At 41.1% G+C, this 16233-nt stretch overlaps 1 protein-coding gene across 1 annotated transcript in view; it reads right to left on the reverse strand.

Moving 5' to 3' along the window:
• Positions 1 to 16233, reverse strand: part of SPTBN5 (spectrin beta, non-erythrocytic 5) — a 1776766-nt gene that overhangs the window by 1642679 nt on the left and 117854 nt on the right. The window contains exon 9 of the mRNA XM_085627084.1: positions 404 to 636. Within this exon, the coding sequence (XP_085483210.1) occupies positions 404 to 636 (233 nt within the window). The remainder of the gene's footprint in view (positions 1 to 403; positions 637 to 16233) is intronic.

A 16233-nucleotide genomic window follows, 5' to 3' on the forward strand; every position in this document is an offset into this window, starting at 1 on the left:
GCAACCCAGCATTTAGTGCTATTTTCTTAGTGCACAATGATCCTTGCATCCAAAATGAACCTGAGGGTGCATTTTGTGCTAAGAAAATAGGGGTAAATGTAACAAAACACAAACAGCAGCAGCTGGTCAAACTCTGTCCCTGTACTTTGCAGTAGACATTTTTTCACCAAAGTACTCTAAAATACTTGAGCGGCCTAATCGCATAATTATCAGTAATTACGCATCACAAGAGTATCACAAAATTAGTGAGATTCATCCTATTATTCAGAATTAATTAAAATCTTGCCCTGGGCTCAGTGTTTTTGGTTCGACCCTTTGCACTTGATAGTTGACCTGATATGTGAATGGTGTTCAATGAACATTGTTTTTGAAAGGGGTTGTTGTAGGATGGACTTTCACTTACCGTAATTTGCAGAGATCTACCAGGGTCTGATAGTCCTGGTTGAGTTTCCGCACTCTGGACTGCAGCAGCTCTGGCTTGGCATTCTTGGCCTTGGTGACTTCTGTTGCTTGATGGGAAATGTGCCGCACCAGGTCTCCGTGGGAAGAGATCTGGGCTTCAGCCAGACTGTGCTTCTGTAGTAAATCTTCCACTTCCAGAAGTTGTTTCCCATAATCTCTAGAACTCACCAGTTCCTGAAACCAAGGGAACAAATCATACAGTTTGTTTTCCCAGCCCAGATGACTCACCACCAGCCTGATATTCAGACATTTATTCTAACTGATCAAATGAATACTGGCATTTGCTGGCTCTATGAGGCATCAAGCAATCCATGATTCCTGTGATAAAAAGCATCCATGATTTGCATTTGGGAATTTTATAGCTATAAAGGGTATTTTATTACATGAAGGAGAAACAAATACGCATAACTCTAAGCAAGAGATTATCTCCAAGTGCCAAGCAGACTATTAAGATCCTATAATCATACTGAAGCTCTTCTGTTTGTTTAGTCTTTTCAATTACTTAATTAAATCTGGCATGGAATGGTTTGGGAAGGAAAGGGCAAAGGAGAAGGCAACATCTTCAGACCAATTATTAAAAGCAGTTTTGTGGGGGTGCCCCAAGGTATGCTACACTTACTTTGAAGAAAATACATCATTACATCGCAGATACGTTTCACTGCCTCCACATTGAAAGTGCTTTATTTCAGAGGTAATTTTGAAAAAGTTTAAATGATTGTAACCTTTCATATACACACACACATATATATCTATATATCTATATAACTATATATATATATATATATATCTCTATATATATAAATATGGAAACTAGATCCTAACTATAACTAGCTACTGACGACTGCCAGTAGGCTTTATATATATAAATATATCCTACCGACTGGCAGTCGCCCACCATATATATATATATATATATATATATATCCTACTGGCTGGCATTTTCAAAACTACTTTGCCACTCACTTTAACTGCTGTTTGGAAAGTTTTGGAGTGATTTGTCAAGCGGAGCCAAGAAAAAGGGGGAACCAAAACGCGTTTCCCCATGCAATTTCTCATAGGTATTTTAGACACGACTACAGCCCAAACCGCTGAAAGGAATTAGACCAAATTTGGCAGAAAGCTAGATCTTGGTCCAGAAAGATCTCTTTTTTGTAATTGGGAGTAAATCTGTTCAATACTTTTTAAGTAATTAAAAATAAGATTTCTGTATGTCTAGGGACATGGAGGGTCCGCGGATCTGACAGATCTCATGCTGAGATCTGATTGGCTGCCTTCACTTCAACCAGGAAGTGGTGACAGTCATACTGGACTCGGGCCTCAGCACGAGTCCCAAGAAAAACGACAACAACTAAAAACACAAGGAGGCAAAGTAGGAATACCCTGATCCACTAAGCCTGGTGGTGGGATCCCACAGGGACCCCGGCTGGGGCCAGAAAAATTTTATTTTTAAATTGTGCCGCAAATAGGCACAGTTACTACTGCAAATATTTTTCTTTTGAGACAAGTGCGGCCGCCTGCGCATTATTTTTTATGCCACGTGGAAGGGCCAGGTCCCAGGGGGGATTTATATATAGTTTTGGGTGGAGAAGGGCACACATGGTCCTGCTCCCCAGGTCAATTTCAGTCCCAGAGACCCCATCCCCGGGGCACAGGCAATCTTAAGTAGGACCACAGAGACCACGTGCCCCCCCCCCCCCCGCAGGCTGATTTCAGTCCCAGGGACCCCATCCCCTGGTGCCCGACCAAAGTTGATAAAGGGAGCAGGTGCTCGTAGCCCCCATCCCCAGACCGATCTTGGCCTCGGGGACTCCAACCCTACGGGGTCCGGTGGCACTTTCAAAAGGGAGGAGGGCCATGTGGCCCCCATCCAGGAGTCATTGATGGCCCTGGGGACCCCATCTCTATGGGCCAGTCCTGCTATGTCCCAGGTGGCCCACCCTCGGAACATTACAGTTTCCCTGCCCACACTGGCAGGGAAACTTGTGTTTGCTCTCGCTTGGTGGGAGCAATTTCAAAGCTCCCACCAAGCGAGAGCAAACACAAAGTCGGCTCTCAGCTGGCCCGAGCTTTAAAAAGCTGGGAACAGCACTTCAGATCTGTTTCCCTGCCTGCAGTAATGTGGGCAGGGAAGCAGATCAAAATATTGCCCTTGTCCACAGGGAGCAGTATTTTTAGCTGCTTCCTGTGGGTTGGAGCAATGCCGGTTCCATTGAGGATATTGTGGGTGCCCTGGGTGGGCACTGGGGCACCCACTCTTTGTTGGTCAATCCTCAGGGGATGAGGTTCCCAGGACCAAAATCGGCCAGGGAAGGGGGCCGTGCAGTCCCCCTTCCCCTTTAAACATTGGCTGGGTCCTGGGGATGAGGTCCCTGGAGCCGAAATCGGACTAGGGAGGGGGACTGCTTGTCACCATCCACCTTTGAAATATGGCTGGGCCCTGGGAGATGGGGTCCCTGAAGCCAAAAATGTCCTGGGGAGGGGGGGCTGCGAGCCCCCTCCGACATTAATATAGTAGTGGGCCCCGAGCAATGGGGGCCTAGGGCCAAAAATGTCCCAGGGAGGTGGGCCACATGCCCCCCTCTCCTACAAGAATTCTCCGGGAATGGGGTGCCCAGGGCCAAAATGGACCCAGGGAGGGAGACACATGCCCCCCTCCCCTACAAAGGCCTTGTGCTGCTTGGGGTGGCTGCATGCACGTTTTTGTAAAAAGTATTTCACTGCATTTAGTCCCTGTCTGTGATTGATACAAGTATACAGACTCGTGATCACGTGATCACGAGTCTATATACTTGTATCAATCACAGACAGGGACTAAATGCAGTGAAATACTTTTTACAAAAACGGGCATTGAAATTTGCAACCCATAATCTGATGTTATTGGAGTTAATAGAATTTTGCCTGTTCAATAACATCTTTCTCTTCCAAGGGGATCTCTATCGACAGGTCTCAGGGACCGCGATGGGCACCTGCTTCGCCCCCAGCTACGCAAATTTATTCGTGGGCTGGTGGGAGGAGCAGGTGGCCTGGTCCGTAGCCAATGAAGCATGGACTAAAATCATAGTGTCATGGTATAGGTATATCGATGACCTCTTCTTGGTGTGGAATGGTTCTGTAAGTAAAGCAGAAGAGTATATTGAACATCTAAATAAAAACGAGGTGAATCTACAATTTTCGGGGGAGATAAGTTTAGTGGCAGTAAACTATCTGGATCTGAAAGTTGAGATACAGGAAGGAAAAATCACTACTGCATTATTCAGAAAACCGACTGCTGGTAATAGTACGCTACACGCGGAAAGCAGTCATCCCCAAAAATTGAAGAACAGTATTCCCTATGGAGAGCTTCTTAGATTAAAGCGTAACTGCTCAAGGCAGTGTGACTTCGACCTGGCAGCTAAAGCGAGTTTGAGTCGATTTTTAGCGAGAGGTTACAGCTCAAATCTTCTAGAGAGTACCCTTAGAAAGGTAGAATTGTTACCTAGAGAGGATCTGTTTAAACAGAAAGAAAGTAAAAAAGAAAAAAATGGCAAATTTCGGATGCTAAAGACCTTTTCCGAAGATGCCGAAATTCTGAGAAATATAATGAGGAGAAATTGGCATGTATTAAAAACTGATGTCATTATTGGTGCAGATATTCCAGCGGCACCATTGATAACCTTTAGAAACGTTCACTTAAAGATAGTCTAGTTCACAGTCATTTAGATGTCATACCATCAAGACAGGGAACTCTAAATAAAATGAGAGGATTTTACCCGTGTGGGAAGTGTAAGGCGTGCGCTTTCAGTAAAAGGGTACTGACCTATGAAATAAAAGGTTTGAGAGCAGGAAAGAAGATAACTAAATTCATGACCTGTCAAACAACACATGCAGTTTATTGTCTTAAGTGCCCTTGTGGACTTAGATACATAGGGAGTACCATACACTGCGTAAAACTAAGAGTATTGGAACACATGCGTGCTATTGCTAAAAAGGACTTCAATTATCCTGTAGCACGACATTTTGCCATCAAACACAGAAGTGATAGAGATTTACTGCAATACTTTGGCATTGATTGTGTACCACCAAATGTCAGGGGAGGGGACAGAGTGTTAAAGTTGAGAAGACTGGAATCTCGTTACATTATAGATCTCCAGACAAAATCCCCTAATGGATTGAATGGTGGGGAAGAATTGACGGTTCATTTGGGTAACTAATGCTATGCAGTCATCCATTGTTTGACACTGACCTATTGATTTTAATGAATATCTGATCTATTTTCTGAACATATCATTTAAAGCAGGGGCCGATACACGGCAACATAAAGAACAGACAGGGGATGTTTGCAACCTAAAATAGGTTGCGAGGGGCCGCTACACGGCGAGATTGTTCAATGTTTATCAAATGACAGATTATTTCTAAAATAATACTAATATATAAAAAGCATGAATGGATGTGTTGTTAACCAAAAACTTTTGATTCATAATGAATTATGTCTGTCTTTGTTGTATTTGATAATGGGGTGAGAACCGTTCCAAAATGGCGCACGCAATACGGCGAAACGCCAGCCCTTGTCTGTTTTCATGAAAAATACATGACGCTTTAAAAATGGTGCCTTGCAGCGCGTACTGTAAACATTGACGAAGGATCTTTTCCAAAACGCGTCTGTTTTTGGCTTTGAAATAAATCACTGCTGTGACAAGGTCCCGCGAGTGCTGTCTTTCCTTCTACCAAGTGAGGGAATTGCAGAGCACCGCCGCATTTCAGCACCCGTCCGAAGAGTGACTCGCTTACCGGTGCATCTGAGCAGTATGTATATATATATACATATAAATATAAATATATATATATATATATATATATATATATATATATATATATATATTATTATTTTTTTAGGACAAAGGATGAAGGGACTTTATAGTAAGGTGAAAATGTCAGTTCAAACATACAGTTTTAAACAAAAAAAATGAAATTCACCAGTTATATTTATCTCAGGTAACTATAACTTGTGCCCTAAAGTAACTATAACTTGCGTCCCTATCATGCAAAGTGTTGTCGTCAATGATGTCATTGCAGATGTTGTAGTGATGTTATCAATGATGTCATAGAACATGTCATCAGTGATGCTATATGTGAGGAATTTAGCAGTGCATAGCAAGGGCTCTAGTTACTTTAGGGCACGAGCTACAGTTAGTTGAGACACCTATAACTGGTGAATTTCAGTGGTTTCGTTAATTTAAAATGGTATGTTTTAACTGACAGTTTCACCTCATTATAACATCCTTTAACCTTTGGTTTTTTCAGTGACTTTTTTTATTTAGTTTGAAATAAAATATTACAATTCCTAACTATAACGTGTTTGCTTTATAAAGTCACTTTAACCTCAGTTTTTTCCAGTGAATTTCTATGTTTTTTTCACAGTAAAGTAAGATGTCAATCGCCGTGCGCGATTTGGCGATGGGTACCCATGCCAGGCCCTGCACCCATATCCTGTCACGAGCACCCTATCCCACTGCCCGCACACAGAGCATGACGTCAACTGTTTTCACCGTGAGATAGGGCACAGGGCCTCGCATTAGGCCTGGCCCTTCCCCTAACCCCTGCTGGCAATCTATGCTTCCATATCTTATTGGCTATAGGTGGCCCAGACCTTAGTCGGTAACAAGGGACACCAAAGCCATTAAAATGGAGGAGGCCCTCCTTCTTCACTGGACTTCCGTACTGCCTTTGAATTTCTTCCCAATGAAAGAGACTTTTTCTTAGGCTTTTCTTTACTTGGGCTCATTATTCCGAAAGCTGTGAAAAGGCATTTCCAAACAAACATTATTAGAAGATGATTATCTTGAGATGCCCTCTGATTCTTTGTGGCACCTTCTGATTTGCTTAGGTCTTATGCTGCTCTCTTAGACCCTTCTATGGCACAGTGGGGTTATCATAAAGGAGACCCCAACCACAAGAGAAAATAGCAGTTGTGGCAACTTCAAAACTCCATTGCTAACATTTGAGGTCCTCTTGGATTATCCATTTCACAACAGAAAGCTACTTAATATGCTAAGAATATGCTACAGCCATACTTTAGCCAATACTCCCTCCTTCTCTGTGAAACATATTCCTTTGAAAAGACTTTTGCATAACCCACTCACACTATCCAAACAAAGCCATTCCACTTGAAATCAAGCTAAGAATGCCCCATGCCATTAAAATTACTTGATCAATGCAAGGATAGTTCATGCACTACAACCTTCCAAACATCTTTTTCCACATATTCTGTACGGCAAGACTGCATGCCTTATCCTACCAAATTTAAAAATAATCTTTACATCTTGACAACCCAACCTGAAGTGTCTTTCCTATCAATACTCAGTTGCTGACCTGCAAAGCTCATACCTGTAAATGCACTTTGTAAAACCTCCTTCAAACATTCACTACTCTTTCAAGAATATACCTTAATCACAAAAAGAAACTATTGTGGGACAAGGAAAAGACCATGATACACAAAAGTATACTAAAAGTACAATTTGTACTGATTTCTTGGCCTTCAGATGTAAAGCTCTACTCCTGCAATGCAGACTCATTTTGATCTCTTCTCCTAAATTGATGAGCTGGCTAAGCATCTGTGTAACGGCTGGGTACAGTAGAGAAACCTCAGCCCAGAAGGTACAATTACTGAGAAAACAAGAACAATGCTGCAAACCTAAAAAGTCAAGTTAAAAAAAAGAATCATTAAGGGCCATGGTCTGAAAAAAGAACTCATCAAACTGAAGCCAGCATCTCGGCTATATGTGCTCTGCTTCCAGCCAGTCTAATCACTCTGCAACACCCTGTAAATTTCCCTAAAAACTGCAGTTGTTTATGGTTATAAGAGGACAAGCTGACTCATATCCCATCTCAAAAAACAATCAATCCACTGGGATCAAATCCTCTTCCAGATTTCGACATCTAATCAAATAAAGCAAGAATTCAGACTTGCTATCAAGCCATTGTCCTACTTACACTTTCATTGGGCTATGGCATTTTAAACCAGTGGCCTCTTTAAATGTATCTGTCTGGTATACAACCTTTACAACGCAACTTTTACAACGCACTACACTTACAACGCATTTTTTACAACGCAACATCCACTACAACGCATTCCATTACAACGCAGGACACTACAACGCATTTTTAAAAACTACCTTTACAACGCATTCCATTACAACGCATACTACCTTTACAACGCATACCATTACAACGCATAATATTACATTAAAACCCCTACACTATCCAACACTTACCCTACTGTTGCACCCCCTGGAGTTAGAATAGTAATTTTTACCCCTATACTATCCAACACTTGCCCTACTGTTGCACCCCCTGGAGTTAGAATAGTAATTTTTACCCCTATACTATCCAACACTTACCCTACTGTTGCACCCCCTGGAGTTAGAATAGTAATTTTTACCCCTATACTATCCAACACTTGCCCTACTGTTGCACCCCCTGGAGTTAGAATAGTAATTTTTACCCCTATACTATCCAACACTTGCCCTACTGTTGCACCCCCTGGAGTTAGAATAGTAATTTTTACCCCTATACTATCCAACACTTGCCCTACTGTTGCACCCCCTGGAGTTAGAATAGTAATTTTTACCCCTATACTATCCAACACTTGCCCTACTGTTGCACCCCCTGGAGTTAGAATAGTAATTTTTACCCCTATACTATTCAACACTTAACCTACTGTTGCACCCCCTGGAGTTAGAATAGTAATTTTTACCCCTATACTATCCAACACTTACCCTACTGTTGCACCCCCTGGAGTTAGAATAGTAATTTTTACCCCTATACTATCCAACACTTGCCCTACTGTTGCACCCCCTGGAGTTAGAAATAGTAATTTTTACCCCTATACTATCCAACACTTGCCCTACTGTTGCACCCCCTGGAGTTAGAATAGTAATTTTTACCCCTATACTATCCAACACTTGCCCTACTGTTGCACCCCCTGGAGTTAGAAATAGTAATTTTTACCCCTATACTATCCAACACTTGCCCTACTGTTGCACCCCCTGGAGTTAGAATAGTAATTTTTACCCCTATACTATCCAACACTTACCCTACTGTTGCACCCCCTGGAGTAAGAATAGTAATTTTTACCCCTATACTATCCAATACTTACCTTAAATCCAATGTAATATTATGCATTGTAATGGTATGCGTTGTAAAGGTAGTATGCGTTGTAATGGAATGCGTTGTAAAGGTAGTTTTTAAAAATGCGTTGTAGTGTCCTGCGTTGTAATGGAATGCGTTGTAGTGGATTTTGCGTTGTAAAAAATGTGTTGTAAGTGCATGCGTTGTAAAAGTGTGCGTTGTAACGACATACATCCTATCTGTCTGGTGGACAGTGGGGATGTTCTCAAAAAATGAAAGACTGCTGTTGTAAACCCCCTATTTAACAACCTACAGTCAGAAAATACCAATAGCGACAGGCATATCTGGAACATCTCCATCCCAACCAGAATTTTGGACTATGTAGACTACAACCAAGTGCAAAATTTAAACCATAAATGGGCTACAGACCCTTCTAAAGTACAGAATATCTCCTGATCTTCATACAGGACTATCACAAAATTGAAGAGAGCAAATACAAAGCATCAGCATTCAACTGTCAGGGCAAAGGGTTTATGTGGACTTGTGGATTTGCCTCTCGGACTGGTTGCCATAGAATCTGTATTGGAACACCTAGTGAGTTATGAGAGACTGGTCTATGGAAGCTGAGGTATCAGGATCATCACTGGTGGAGGTCAAGGAGAAGGAATCCCAGTCCAGGAGTAACCACGGGGCTTTCTAAGCAGGCTACTTCCCTTAGGAAAGTGCCTGGTAACTTTACCTGTTGTATTGGCTCCTTCGCTATCACTACAGTTAGTTCACCATTATTACGCCCCTCACCATAGTTGTTTTGCTTCTCTTCTCGGTTCCATAACCTCTTTACCTGACCTTTGAACTGCCCTCTGCATTACGATTTGGTATTGTTTGCTGACCGGTTGCCTGGACCTTGAAGTCCTCACTGGATTAGAATTTGGTTGTGTTTTCTGAGCAGTTCCAGAACTCTGACTTGTTTCAGGATTACATTTTAGTATTGGTTCCTCTGCTTGTTCTCCCATTCCTTCCTTAATTTTAGGGTCGCTTTCAAACTGGGATTCTACCGTTGATATGATCAGCTTTCTTTGATGGTGGCTTAGGCTCCCGGCAGCATACCACTACAAAGCCGTAAGCATTATCACCAATACCTTCTTTTCTACAATCATTTCAATGTTTATACAACACAGGAAAATCTTGTTTGCTTTTTATATCATTAATACATTTCTGGTATTCATGTTTGAAAATGATATTCTGAATCCCCTGACGTATGAGAGACGTGGTTGACAAGATCACAACATTCCAGCTGTCTCTTCCTTTTCTCATTCTCATTCCCCCTTCACTTCAGGGTTTAGTTCTGCTGCTTGTGCTCACGCATGCACGAGTAGAGCTATGATCTGGGGAGGACAAGTCTTCACACTCAGTCAAGGTCCGCACATCCTGACATTAGTCTTCTTTACTTGCCATCTTCCTTTGATTCTGCCAAACTCTCCATACTGATTAAAGGGCAAAAATTGGGAATTAAGATCCCTACCTTAGGATTGCTCGAAATCCTTCGACTCAAACAGATCCAAAATTATATCCATGGACCATTTCTGCTTAAAGTAACTCTTCTTTGTAGGGTCCCACAGGACTAACCCTGTCCCCCTCTTGTTAGACATCTACAGTGTACCTCTCAAAGCTCTGACCCTCTCCTTTGGAGCTGCATGCCACAATTGTTACAATAATACTCAAGAATGAATTAAAATATTTAGGCCCACTAGCTGTATTTCCATTTGCATAAACAAATACCTAAAGGAAAAATATAATTTTGTAACCCAAGACCACGTACGTATGGCTGCTTTCCCTCTTCTCTCGCGCTTCTTGCAAGCTCTTTAAATCCTTCTTTCCTGCAGCACACATGTGGCCCTCTCTGTTGTCTCTCCTGGAACCCGTTTGCGATTTTCCTCCATCCTCTCACTACCCTCCAGGAAGCATCCTCCTGTCCTTGTGTGGTGACACTGTTTGCTGTCTGTATGCCCCTTATGAAAAACTACAGCAACCCACAACAGCTCCTTGGCGAACCGTGATCCCGTTTACTGATCCTTTCAGCCTGTTCCACCACAAAACACAAGCTGCACAGCTGCCTGATCGTATTGGAGCAGAAAAAGACTAGTGGCCGCCCTTCATCAAATAAGAGGGTCGGTAACATTATAACTCATTTATTTAATGCAATACCTTCACTAACTTGGGGCTTCCTACCCTATGTAGTGTAATATTAGCATTAACCTTCAAACTTAGAGACAACTCAATGGAATTTTCCTGCTAATAAGAAAGCATCTAAGTATCTCTAACCAAATTAACTCTCACGGCTAGATCTGTCGTACTAACCAATTCTCTGTATTCCTTGTAGGTCAGAGCTATCATGACCTTACCCAAGCAACAAAACTATCCTATGGCTGCAACCACAGGCAACAGACAGTCTCGGCAATTAAAGAAACTGGAATTGCCAGGGCTGGAGTAACTCCCTGAGATCCTGTAGATGGTATTTATTTGACCTTACAGACATGTTCTCACATATAAAACCATAACTAGCAGGCCAACATTTGAGTAGCGTCAACATTTCCACTTCTGGATTAGACTTTAAAGAAGTGTAATTTCCTCAGGCATCCTATACTTTGTTTCTGAGTTAATCTCACTGGAACACAGAATCTGCCAGACATTCAGATGCATAGCTATCAAAGATCAGTAGGTGCTGTGACTCCAGGGCGGAGGTTTGCAAGGGCCCATTGTACCACAAATATAGGCAATTTTGCTACGAAAACAGGCAATGGGGTATATTTTCCTGGCATTAGGATCCATAGCTCCTTTGCTACACTGCTGCGCAAATTAAAGTATAGTGGTGCAGATACATGCAACTACTAATATGGTATAACACAGGAAGAGTTGCTAGACATTCTAAATATTCCAGGGACTAATTCTTCCATTCTCAAGTACATCGCCCATATTTTGCATCGCTCAAATATTCTGATCCAACCCCTCCCGATTACACAATTAATTTTGCTCTGAGGGCCCTTGTAAATTTAAAATGTAGAATAGTAACATGTTCTCTTGTAAAACAATAAATATATATTGTTTAACACATCTACATGATCCCATTCCTCGTGAGAATAGTCTGGTAGTGTATTGAAGGGACCATACCGTGAATGATGTCACAATAGATATCAAAACCCAAGCAGACATCATTAAACAAGATAACAATCTAGAATGTCTATTGCTGGTGATTGTTAGAGATGCAGGACTAGGCAAAGAAAACTGATTTTTCATCTATACAGGATGGCCCCTTTTATTGGTTTTCATTCAATGCACGTCATAACTAATCAATGGCTTTCTCGGCTATGCAAAGTAAAGGTTTGTACTGTTTTCAATGAAATGTCACACTCAAAAGAAAAACAAGTTCAATATATTGCATACAGCTAGTACTGTACGGACATTTGTTGGCTATCACAGGTTCAAAATAGCACTTTCCAACAAGAAGTGTCCACAGTGAAACACCTAGCACAACGCATTAGATAGAATACCTTTCACACACAACAAAGATATACCTGAGAGTCAGCTACATGGCTTCCAATGACACATACCACCAAGAAATGCCACATGTAAACACACAATCATCCAACATAACACATTAGACAAAAACCCTCTGGCTCATCCAAAAGAGCACAGGTATGCCATATAGTTGGCCCTCATTGTGTACCCAATAACACATTCCACCAAGATGCATGACACACAAATATCCAACATGAACATGGGAGATAGAACGCCTACCATAGATTGAACTTAAATCTCTCTCCACCTGCATTGGTATATTGTCAGCTGTCGTGGGTCCCCAACAGTACGTGCCCTACCAAGAAATGCTGCTAATTCAAATACAACCTATCTATTGGCCAGTGTATTTCACCACCTACAACCAACACAGAGCTAATATATGGATGGCTTTCACTGCTTTCACACCACCACTAGCTACCAAGTTGTGCCAAATGAAAAACAAATGAAGATACTAATTTGTTCACTACCATCAAGGTAAACAAATTAGATACAGCATTTTGCATAGAACTAACAGTGCTATCAGATGTCTTTTTACATCACTAGCCTTTGTGAGACATCATCCATACAGAACAAAACAATTCAATGCAATGACATTGCATCCCACATCTACCTATTCATTTTCAACTTAACTTAAGCACAGATAGATCAACCTCAGTAACCACAATGGTGACATCTAAAAAAACCAGAAAGCAAACCTTGCATGCATGTATCACAAACACACAATTCAAATCAGATAGAACACCACATATATTAAATATCTAAGACATGCCTCATATATAGAAGCAACATGCTCAGAACAGCTCCATTAACCAGGCTGCTGAAAAAGGAGAAGTGCAAACAGTTGTCAAAATAGTCAGGCTACAACTCTCTGACATATAACAGCACTACACTGACATCAAACAAATGAGAAAAGAACACAATGCATGAAAACATCATCAAAAGCTGAATAAAACACCAATGTGGAATACAGACTTCAGAACTATGTAGACGGTAACCCAAGACAGGACCAAGTGACATACGACAAACAAAGGACTATGCAATTGCCGATGACATAACACTATGAAGGCTCATGCTATAAAATGAGGCATCTGGAAATGACGTAAAGGTTTAGATGAATACCCGCATTAACAGGCTACCTTAAAATCTGCTACAGCAACATAACAAGCATTGGCAATGCCAATAGGTCTGCCTTATGAATGAAAGTGTCTTTTGTGTCACTGATGGATTTAGGCCCTCAATAGGTCACTATAATGCAAACGATCACTCATTTTTCCACTCGTGCATCCCTCCATCAATTCACTAACTCATTCTTACCTTCTTCCTCTGATGCAACTGCAATAAAACACTCATTAACTCAAAATAATATGTAAGTTAAATTAAAAGAATACAAGTAGAAAAATGAAAAACGTGTTGCCATTTAAACAGAGCGGGCATATGCTTATAAAAATAAAACTAAGCAGAACAACAGGTGTCTGTCTTCCAAAGGTATTGTAACCAGTCTATTGTTGTGTTGAAGTTCTAGTTTGGTTGCCACATTTAGAACCACCTTGTTGGCCTCTTCGAAAAACACTGATACACTTTGGACGACCATATTCCATAGTAGTCTACTGGTTTGGAGCAAGTGGCCATGTGGGATTCGTTGTACTGCAGATGAACTAGGCAGCAAACAAGCAACCCATGAGCACTGCCTGGAGAGCTGTAGTATCCTCTTAGGGAACTTTAGGATAAAAGGAGGGGAAACAAAGAAAAGAAAGGGAACTACAAAAGGAGAACATTTCAAAATGGAAGTACTGGACAACCAGCCCTAACAATGAAACATACTTATTTTCAGGTGGGTGCGCACAAATGATCTGAAAATGTCATCATTCACAGGGCAAGAGAGCCAATGACTGATGAGGATTGAACCATTACCCCATGCAGTTCGCTGTGATGGAAGGAAGCAAAGTGTAAATGACACTCACGCACATTATTAGCACAATAGCGCGTTCCCAAAAGCCCTCATTGTTTCTATATGGACACATATTTATATACATGGATGCATGTATTATTTAATTATTTTTTATTACAAGTTCCTGGCAGACAGTTAAAAAGAGATTCTATCAAAATTCATTACAGTGCAAATCGTCTCCACCTAAAATTTGTCAAAGGCAGTAACCAACACCAAAATCATTCCCTACAAAGATAATCTGTGACATTTCATGCAACAAAATACCTATCTGTAGGCGTTAATACAAATTAATGTCAATTTACCCTTAAGTCCTGTTGACTTTAACATATGTTTTTCACAATCAATAGGACAGGCCTACTGCCTTTATCATAACTTTCCACTATTTACAATGGCTGACTTGACACCATAACCAACTCAGACATAATAGAGTTAATTCAAAGTCCTCCCACAAAGCAACCATCAGGTATACCATAGTAAATGTACAAAACACAGTTGGCAAATTAATATAAAATCCATACTAATAGAACCAAATAAGGCCTCCAATGGTGCAATTCATCTATTCCTGCTTTTTTCAGGAAAGTCACCAACGCCTAATATAGTAATCTGCGAGAGTCCATATAACAAAATTCCTGGCCTTAGCACAGTGTAACGAGAATACACTCCCTAAAATACTTGCTTTAACACAATCCACAACAATTAATTAAGGCCTACCTGCTTTGCTGTAACTTTTCATTATAAAGTGATCACTCCTACGAAATCTAAAATGCCTTTTCCAGTGAACCAATAAGGTCTCTTGCCAATGCCAATTGCCAATGGCATGGCACTATATACAACAACCGACTGAAGTGCGCATAAGTTGGCAACCATCAGGCATACAATTATAAAACTACAAATATGTACAAAACGGCAGTTGGAAAAACAGTATACAATGTAATCCTTCCCAATGGGCCCTAACAAGAATCATTTCAGTGAAATAGTCCCAGTGTTTGTCAGCGTGGGTGACCAACAGCCACACCCCTGCCTACTATGGCTATTTAATATGTGAGATTACATTTAACCAATTTCGCAGCATGTAAAATAATGTGATGACAATCCACTCTTAGAGGCCTATTGGCTTTACTATGAACTTTTCACAGTAAATACGCCTAGTCTACTGCCTTTGCAATAACCTTTTACAACAAACAGGCCGAATTATGGTATTGAGTATAACATTTCCCTGCACACCAAGCAAGCCTATTGGTATTAAGATTGGCTTATCACCATAACCCACTTAGGCCTGCTCTACTGAGTGTAAGCTTTCCCATAAGGCAATTATTAGGCATACAGTCAAAATTGCAAATGTATACAAAATTACAGTTGGCAAAGCAAAATACTATTTCTCTAATAGAGTTCAACAAAGATTCTCACAGTGCAAATCTTCTATACTTGTGGTTTGTCAGACGGGGCAACCAACACCAACCGCTTTCCTACTAAAGTAATCTATGAGGTTCCATGTAACAAAACCTACCTATAGGCTTTAATGCAGACTAAAAACATTCCACCCTTTAATGCCTATTGGGTTTAATATATAATTTTCACAATCAATATATCACACCTACTGTATTTATCCGAATGTTTTATCATACACAATCAGGCATATAGCCTTTATCATTGGTTTGTCATCATAATCAACTGAAGCCCATTATACTGGGTTTTCACCACGGCAACCACCCGCATACACTTCTAAAGTACAAATGCAACAAAATTACATTTGGCAACACAAAATACTATCTCTCGAGAAAGAGTCCAACATGGACTATTGTGTCTATCCTCACAGTTAGTTCAGGTGGGTCATCAACAACAAAACTTTTGCGTTCTGTGGGAATCTGTGAAATAACTACCTACAGTCATTGGGGGGATGAGGTCTGCCTCTAAACGGAGTAACATCCATAGATATCTGATGAGGCAGGGAGTTCAGGGAACCATGCTACTAGAAACACACCTTACTGGATGTGACAGAGGTGGGGAGGGCATTTCTTTGCGACCACATATTCAGCGTTCGCTAGGGGGGCACTTTTATGGGTTAGGGTGGGTACACCCTTTGAACATATGCAAACTGTGATAGACAAGGATGGGCGCTATGTCCTGCTGCAAGGTAGATT

The sequence above is a fragment of the Triturus cristatus genome, chromosome 9, assembly GCF_964204655.1.
Source record: "Triturus cristatus chromosome 9, aTriCri1.1, whole genome shotgun sequence".
Classification (NCBI taxonomy): domain Eukaryota; kingdom Metazoa; phylum Chordata; class Amphibia; order Caudata; family Salamandridae; genus Triturus; species Triturus cristatus.